At 41.4% G+C, this 9,466-nt stretch overlaps 1 protein-coding gene across 1 annotated transcript; it reads right to left on the reverse strand.

Annotated features, from left to right (window-relative positions):
* Positions 1–3,703: 3,703 nt before the first annotated feature.
* On the reverse strand, positions 3,704–9,255 carry RMP24 (ribonuclease MRP subunit p24). The gene is made up of 5 exons (XM_082499031.1): positions 9,126–9,255; positions 8,865–8,887; positions 7,815–8,014; positions 4,450–4,658; positions 3,704–4,032 (listed from the first exon to the last, which is right to left on the reverse strand). The coding sequence occupies exons 1-5, from the start codon at positions 9,203–9,205 to the stop codon at positions 3,879–3,881; spliced, it is 666 nt and encodes a 221-aa protein (XP_082355157.1). The 5' UTR covers positions 9,206–9,255; the 3' UTR covers positions 3,704–3,878.
* Between the last annotated feature and the right edge of the window lie 211 nt (positions 9,256–9,466).

The raw sequence follows: 9,466 nt of genomic DNA on the forward strand, positions 1-9,466 counted from the left end.
GTTTTTTTTTCAGTGGAAAAATCAGTGAACTGGGAAACCAGCACGTCTAAAATTTGATGGTTACATTTATAAATATTTAGGGCCAGTTCTGCTCATTACTCGTGCATATAATCGCAGTGGCTATTCCTGCAAGTAAAGACAGCAGATTCAAATGTAGTGTCTGAAGTGGAATTTTTTTTTAATGAATGACCAGTTTTGTCTCAGCTCCTATTTCAGTGTGTCATTTATCTTGATTAAGTAGTAAATCTCTTCCATCTTGTTATTTAGAAATCTATTTCTGATTTCATCTTTACAATATTTAAAGTATCCTACTAAGCATGATGTTTTTGTGGGAATTTGCAAAAGTTCAATAGCACTTGTTACTTGTTTGCAACAGAAATAGACTCATTTGTTAAAAGCTAACAAGAAAAGTTTGAAATGTAAAGATGTTCCATTATTGTGGTTTTCTGACAGAATGTGTAATCCTTGTGTAATTTATGTCCTCAGAATAACACCTGTATGTACGCTCTTTCATATTTAATAGAATAAAACATTGTTGTAAAAACATATTTGAAATCATTGTTTATTGCTTGTCTACTCAATCTCATGGTGTGAAATGGCCTTAACGTAAACTGCTCCCTACACTTAGGAGTCAACCAAAATCTCATGGTGATACTGAGGAAATAATCGATACTGATTTTGAAGTTTATTATTCTCTGTATTTCTGTTTTGTGTAATGAAGTGACAGTTTTCAATGAGGAAGCAGTGCATCAAAAAGTATGAGGTCATATCTCTAGAACTGTAAATGTCTTTAAAAGAAATATTGTTCATATACCATCCAGTCTGGCTGAAGTTTGTGTTTCTTCAGAGGGGGGTGCTGGGTGCGAGGGAACTGGTTGTAATATGCCAGCTTGAGGTTCCCAATACTCAAAAATGGGAAAATGGCTCTAACCGATGTTTTAAAATAAAGCACGTTTTAGTTGAACTGGTTATATTAAGCCACATTTTGTAACGTTTTCAATATATGGTCTGATGCTATTACTGTCAATGATATACATACCATTGCGTAAGTAGAATTTGTATGAGCTGGGAAATAACTCTCACTCTGTAATCACATACCTGTACACGGGGATGTATGCTTAACAGAGAACCTTCTTGGTCTTGCTTTACAAGTCTGGCGGAAATTGTGGCCTCACTGAAATCAGTGAGGCCATTTCCTCTCTATAGAGTTGTTTTTCCAGCTCTTCAAACACAAACCAGTAATGCTACATGGCAGAGATTTGGTGGGGAGGCTCAGCAATGGTCTGTGGCAGCCAACAATTAACCTGTACTGTTTCATCGAGTACAGGAATGTAATATATTCTGAAGGGAAGAATGCATCAGTTGCATGTATGTATATATGTATGTGTATATATATACTTCTGATGTGTGTCTATGTATGTACATACCTATATACATCATATCTAGAGATATGTATATACCTAGAGATATGTGTCTTATGTATATGTATGTTTTTCAATACACTGATTCTGTGACAGTCCAGTAACAGACAGACTGTATTAGAGGATTAGGAATAACATAAAGCGCTTCAGATAGAAGATACCACTTCTGCCCAGCATCTTGAAGCACACTTGTAAAACAAGGAATCGCACATACTGATTTTTATTTTTTTTTTTTTCCATGGTACAGCCTGATAGCTTGCAGTAGAGATCCCTTGTAACAACACATCTGGACATGTCTGACAACTCTGGTAGTTACAAAGAAAAAGATGTTGTTTGGAGCATGACAAGGCTGCCTACATTAACAAGCAGCACACTGCAACAGCAATACACCTGGAGTGCAGAATACCCGAAGCTCAGTGCTTGCCATCCACAACACGCTTTTTGGAAATGTGTACTTCAGACTAGCCCTCCTGTGATCCTGTGGCTAGACTGCCCATTAGCATTTGCAGCACACTGGCTGTGCTCCAGATCACATCTTTCATCCATTATCTGTAGTTTTACCCAAAAGGAATGTCACTCGTACTGAGACCACTTGGTATTGCATAAAACGCACAAGAAACAGGGACAATTGGAAGATCTGCTTAAAAAGCATAATCTTGATCTAACATATTAATGTTGGTGCACCTTAAAACATAGCAGATGCCCACGCTGGTTTCACATAAGCCTCATAGGAAGCACAGCAGTAGAGTACCTAATCTGCGTAGTTTTAATATAAAAATTTATTGCAAAACTTGTTTTTCAAATACTTTTGTATAACGCACATTTTCCATCAACAAGATTGAAGTATTTTTCCAGAGGACTGGACCATAAATACAGCAACAACAGGTGAATTAAAGCCAAGTTCTACAGTGGAAAAGGCCTAACTCCAAGCTCTGTGTTTTGATCAAAGAATGACAGTTAATTTGATCCTTCACGTACGTAAGAAACAAACAGCAGCAAGCCTTTCAAAGTTACTGTGCAAATGTACAGCAGATATAAAAAGGGTATATGCCAATCATTGAGACCGTAAGTAAAATCTGCAACAAACTATTCTCTCCTGCCCTGGGCAATCAAGTCTGCCAACTTACTCGCTGGTCCTATTTCTTAAGCAGTGTTCATTCAGTCTGAATACACTTAAAAGAAGTTATTCATTAGAATACCAAAAAAAAAGGAAAATACAGACCTTTAAACCCAAGAATTTAAATGTTTTTAACTGATTAATTCTCTTTTCAGAGGGGAAATCTGAAGCGCGATTTGCAGACTATACACAGAGCAGACTATAAACTCAGTCCTGAACGGTGACTTTCTACTGTCCTTTCTCATCCCTGTGCTGAACTGAAAATGTAAAATCAGACAGTGGAGACCACTTTAACTTTGACAATCATCTGTTCACGTCAAAACACTTTGGTGCAATGAGCTCATCACTGTCCAGGGCAAACCTAGTTTTCCAGATCGAAGTCCACAAAGGAAGCAACTCTGATGCCTGATAAAACCGAAAGACATTTAAGAAACAGGTTCTCTCTTTAGCCATTTCTGACCAAGACAAAAGTGACCCATTTCAGTAGCACCAGAGCAATTGGAAAGGCAGCATCCGGTATTCCTTACAACTGTGCCACTCTCATAGCGGTAACAAGTCAGGGCGCTGACAGCAGTCCAGCGTGGAGCTGTCTGTCAGTAATGAGAGCATCCCACATTAGCGTGCAGTTTTACAAGGTTCTGTGTTATCCTGGCACCAGTATTGTCTGCAGTCCAAATCACAGCCAGCATTCTTAAGAAAATGAAGAAACAATGTGGTGACACACTGCTTCCTCTCTCTTTGTATATGAGTGCTGTCTTAAAGAGCGTTGTTATTCTGGAACCTTTGTAAAGGCTGTGCTTAAATTACCCGAGGTATCAAAAGACAGCGACCCTACAGGACACTGTATGAAATCCTTGAAAATATCGTACCTGCAGAAAGTGCCAAAGTGTCTTTGTTTTACTCAAACATGCAAAGCAGGGATGAGGTCTTTGAAAATTCTATTCTGATGCATTATTGTAAAAATTGTGGTAGAGTGAGGTGGAAGAAAGCCAAATTGCTTTCATGTCTGCCAACCTACTCGTTGGTCCTGCCGGACCCACTGATGGATCCAGTATTGTCAGCTACCTCAAAGGATAGATCCTAGCTTTTAATTCTTGGGCGATTAGAGACTGCAAAACACATTCAAGATTCCCAAGCATATAAGACTAGCTATTTTCTCATCTCCCTCTTGCGGACAATCAGTCCCCTTGGAAACAGAGCTTGCTTCTAAAAAAATATGGTCTACACTTACACAGGGTACACACTGTTAGCCAGAGTTTTAAAGGAATCACTTTGTCGATTTACTAAAACTGGAACAATACTTATTGCTGTAATCTTTATTATTTTGAAACAATGAATAACTAAAGTAAAGTCAAGAAGGTTTTCAAATCTGCCTTCTGGCTTTTCTCTTTTTCTTCTAGGTTAAGCATCCGTTTTAGCTTAGAAAAGTAAAATTTGGAGTTTCGTGGAGTCTTGGAAGCAGAGCTGGTTGTCGCCTGTCCGGATACATGTGTTCTGAAAAACAAAAGCCTTAAAGGTGAGGAATCAGAATTAACATAAAGTAACTATGAAAGTACATATATATATATATAATTTTAGTGAAAAAATCTGAACATTAATAGAGTATTTTCATATGAAAGCAAACAGTGAAAAGTATAACTTTGTTATGCAAATTTTAAGCCAGATATTTCACATTAATGACAAAACCATATTTGGGCATTCTTTGCACACAGTCACTTTTCATTAGCATCTTTGATTTTAAAGGTTGGAAAGTTAAAATTGATCTCCTCAATCAGACCACTAAAGAAAAACAGTTATCAATTTAAAGTTTCTTAAGGGACTGATCTGAAATCAGTACATGACACCCTTTCCCAACAAGATGTAATACACACTGCTCGGCAATGTGCCTCTAAATAGGAGAGAAACAGGTACCTGGGAAGTGATGAGGGACTGTTCCCTTTAGATCCCAACCTACTGCAGCTTACAGGTGTCACTTTGTTTGCAGACTGAAGTTTTACATCTGGTGTCCTCAGCCTGCTTTTAATACTTGGAGTGCCAGAAACGTGTGTCTTGGTAGTCAGAAAATCCCTGCTTTTACCATAATGTCTTGTTGTTTTGTTGCATGAGTTGCAAGTAACCAGCTATAGAGAGAATAAAGGAAATATCAACCATTCTTTCAGTCTTTCCACCTCTATATAAAGCCACTGTAGGAATTATCCAAGCTATTCTCCAAATATCATGACACAAATTAAATATTTGCTTAAGTGAAACATGAGATATTAAAAAGCATCGTATACTTTGCACCTAGTATTTTCATTCAGGCTTCTTAAGCCAAACACATCCTATGGGTTTATCTAGAAATGGCCCCAATCCCCTAGCAACTGATTTCAGGAGACCCGTAACTCCGAATGTACTGTTGTACAGTGAAACACGGAAAACAACCCTGCCAAAACAGAAGGATGAACTGGATATATGATATCTTGAGTATACACTCGAAGTATTCATATTTTGCTAAAAAACATGCCATACAGCGTGATCTAAATTCATTAGCATGTTCTACCCCCGATGAAGTTATATTACACGCTTTCCAGGGAGTCTTGAGATAAAATATTTAAATTACCAAACTCTCAAAAATAGTCATCCATAAGTAGTAACACCAAGTCTTAGTGAACAAGGAAGAGGCTTTCTATTAGTGCAGAAATACCTACTACAATACAGAGGCGGTTCTAAACAAAGGGCACTTCCTCTTCGATCTGTTTACTTCTAGGCTGAAGGGAACTTCCAGCAGCAGAGTATGTCGCAGAGGTGCATCAGAACAGATAATGTCACAGTCACAGAGACTGTCAGCTATTCCTAATATCCCTGACTGCCATGGCAACTACTCTTAGTAAGAGACATGACAGTAATACAGCCAGACAACTTTTTGAGGCACACAGTTGCACTGACTGAAAAACATAGTTGTGTGATGTTTCTGGTTAAAAAAAAAAACATACTCAAAAGAATGTCTCAACAATGTCTAAGCAGTTTGGAAAACATCAATACCAAATCATTCTTCATTTCAAAGTGTGAAAATTTACCTAAATTCAGATTGCTTAAAAAGAATTACATTTAGAAATGCCGAAATGAAACATTTTCAGTTAATTGTTTTGACTGTCTCTAAATGTTATTTTGTCAGCCTAACAAACTGAAAAAGAGAAAGATCATTAACTTATACAGTTCAGGTATTGATGTATTTTTAGTTCTTCTAAATGAAATTCAGATGGGGAAAAAAAAACACCATCACATGACGATTTAGCATTCAATGGAATATAAATGGAGGTGAACACCTTACAATGCAGGAATTAGTGGATTAAACATAGCACTGCACAGCTACTTTCCATTGCCTGGACTGCATATGCAGTTAACTCCAAAAATTTTAAAAGCCCTGAAATAGTTTCTTCGTTATATGCCTTTACATGGGAGAAGCATTCTCAAATAAAGTTCTACTTGCTAAGAAAGGTATCAGAGGCACAACCTGTCACGTTGTTGCTTGGTTTAATTTTCAGTTCTCATTTTTGCAAGTTTCAGGTATTAGATTACAGGGATCTACATTGCTCATTTTGAAAGCTGTCAGTTGCTGACAGTATTTTAAATACTTAAGACCAGAAATACTTAAATCATAACCCACAGCACAAATGCAAAAAGAACTGAGCAGAACACTGGTGCAGGAAACTGTAATTACATCTCAAGATTAGAATGTTACCCAGAGTTTAAACTGGACCTATTTAAAACTGAATTTTAAACTACTCATATGAATGCACAGTGTGTCCTACAAGCCTCTCCAGCTACAGAATAAATCCAAGCATCCATCATAATTCTGCAGGACACTGTTCATCAGTTGTCTAAAGAGACAGTTCTTACTGTACACTAAACGTTTGTGATCCCAGAAAAATAAAGCAAAGATTCCAGCTTCTCAGATGCCCTTTCTGCTGCCCAACTACGATCTACAATTTGGAGAGAGTAATAACAAAGGTGCCTTTCTGGAACACCTTATTTTCCCCTCACAGCTGAGAACCTCTGTGATATTTCCCCAGTTTAATTTTGTGTTACTGACTCTTTAATAGTTTTTGGTTTCACAAATTTTACTCCCCAAACGAGCAGACTCCTCTGAAAAAACGCCAAGTGTGCCAGCAACTGCTGGGCACAATAGGGTGCTGTCTCATTTATTAAAACATCCATACACACAATTTTGATAGTAGCGCATGCCTTGGCAACACTAGATTAAATGTATACTATTATTCTTCAAATAATAGTAATTAGTACAAAAAATAGTAATTAAATCTTACATTCCTGAGTAATTTTAGGAAAAAGAACTGAAGCCCAAAGAGCAACGTTAACTTGTTTAAATTACCTATGTGGTTTAGTGTTGAAAGACTTCCTATAAACAGTAATATTCAGACAAATGTAAATAATTTGTACAGAAGGTAACAACAATCTGATGCAGCCATAAAAGTCTACTGAAATAAATGAAGTAAAGCTTCATTAGAGCAAATACAATTTTACACAACTGACAGAACTGAAAAAATCTGACAATTTATCAGTCACTCAACCCCTTCTTCAGGGCTGAAACAAAGGCAGTAAATGTCAAGCTAGGTATACTGGCAAAACCGGCCTGACTTCAGCCAATGGCACGTTTTTCTTCTTAGGTATGTTTTGAGGTATTCTTAGCAATGGATTTCTATGGATTCTAATGGATTTTAGGATCTACATGGCTGTATTAAGGATCTGCATCTAATAGAGTTGCCTGGTCCTAGTTCTGCCACATTCATAGGAAAAAAGGAACAGAAAAAAATTGGACGCTCCTGCCATTTTTTGCAAAGCCATGCAAATGAATACAATGGCTGACAGTGGAAACGCCACAGCTTCCTGGCAGGAAGAAATCACTTAATTTTCAGCAAGATCTTAGACATCTGCAGAGGCTACCCAAACTGATGCTAAAGACATCACAGGGAGGGCAGAACTGTTTGTGTAGCTTCTCTGACATGTGGGGTTTGGGGGTTTATTTGAGGGGGGGGAAAGCTTACTGTTCGTGTCATTGTGCTCATTATCTCTCTCTTGTGGAGGGCAGATTTTTAAAATTTTGACTGTGAATAGAAATTATCCCAAAAGAATGGAAGAGTTATATGCTCATGAAAAAAAGAAATGTGTAGGTGTGAGCTCCTCTTCTAAGAGAAAGATTTCCATACCTGCTTTTTTATACTACTGAATGGTTTCAGGGAAATATCAGGTATTTGGCAGTTCCAAGTAAATATCCTTACCAGAACACTTCTTGACTCCCTGTACTTTTTCAAAAGCTTTGTCTGTTTCATATTAAGTTTATGGTTCTTCGCCTCCCGTTTAAGAACTTTCTCTATCTGTGGAGTCATTTTCATCTTTGGTCTGAGACGCACCCGGTAGCTATCAGGAACCAGGAACTGGAAGCAGTAAGGACATATCCTTTGTAATCCACGTCCATTATCTACAGATTAATAAAAGAGTAAAACTTAAATGAAATAATTATGTTTAATAGGCAAACATTAAAATGGCATGTTTCTATTTTAACATTATCTAGGTAGATATGTTTATATGTTTCAGATACAACTAGAACTCAAGAGGAAGCTGAGCACCAGTATGCGGGGCTGAGCACAATTCATGCTAAGTTTATGCACCGCATAAATTTACACAATACGTAATTGTACATTTTCCTGAAAAAACGCAATTCCCCACTAAAAATCTTTAGCAACAGAGGCTCACAATTCTGCAAGGAGTTCCATGCAGGCACTCTTTTGCCAGATCAGTGACACCAAAGCCCTGTAAAGCTCTTTGTGCATTTTAAGCGCAAGATGACAGCGTTTCAGCCTGCGATGAAGAGGTGCTTTGAGATAAATATCAGACCTAATAATAAGAGGCGTGCTCCTGCATCTGCCTAATTTACTTCCTGCTGCCAGAGCTGGACTTGAGCATCTCTCTCTAACCCCCTGCGGAAACACCTGGACCCTGCTGCCTACCAAGCACGCCATTTCTGCCCGCAGCCCCGCAGCACAGTTTTGCGGGGGCAGCGCAGGGGGAAAGGGAAAATGGAGAAAAAGGGGAAAGCCTGCGCTCTTAGGGCCACGCTTCTGCCCTTTCTTCCGCTGCCCAGGCGACCCCTGCGCGCTGCTCTCCCACCGCCGGAGCCCCCCGCTGGGCCGCGCCGGGCTCGGGGACGGGGGGGGGTGCGGGGGTGTGTGTGCAGGGCGGGAGCCCCTCTCTTGCTGCGCAGCCTCCTGCAGCGGAGGGCAGCGGCCCCGCCGCCACCACCGTCAGCGCCCCGGGCCCCCCTCACTCGCCTCGGGAGTTGCGGAGCGTCCACCTGCGGGGGAGAAGGGCACAGCGTCACGTCACGTCACGTCACGTCACGTCAACCCCACCGGCCACGCGGAGGCGCGCCGCGGCAGGCGCGAGGACAGGGGGTGGGGCCACCCACGCGCGTCACCGGGTAGCTCTCTCCCTCCCCACCATCCCCTCCAGCTAGCGCGCGCCGTCCCTCGCCGCTTCCCTTTCCCCCCCCTCCCGCCGAGGGTCGCCGCGTCCCGCCGCGGGGCGCTTACAGCAGGAACCGCGCCTGGCCCGGACAGGCGCCCGCCAGGCCCTCCGCCGCCACCTCCAAGAACGGCCGCTGCCGCCCCATGGCACTGAACGCTCCCGCCCCCGCCGGAAGCCGCCGCCAGCCAGGTCCGGCGGCCGGGGGCGGGGAGGGGAAGGGGAGGCGGGGAGGAGGTGGGAGGGGGTGTGTGCAGCGTTTCGCCGAGGCTCGGCGGGTTCCTGCGGCCGCGGCACCATGGTTCCGTGTGCGGACGAGGCCGGTGGTGCCCCAGCTCAGCCCGGCGTGGCGGGGCGTACCCCGGGTTGTTGGGCCGGGTGAGGGGGAAAGGCGGCTAGCGGGGAGGCA

This window comes from Vanellus vanellus (assembly GCF_965231255.1).
Source record: "Vanellus vanellus genome assembly, chromosome: 2".
NCBI classification, from domain to species: domain Eukaryota; kingdom Metazoa; phylum Chordata; class Aves; order Charadriiformes; family Charadriidae; genus Vanellus; species Vanellus vanellus.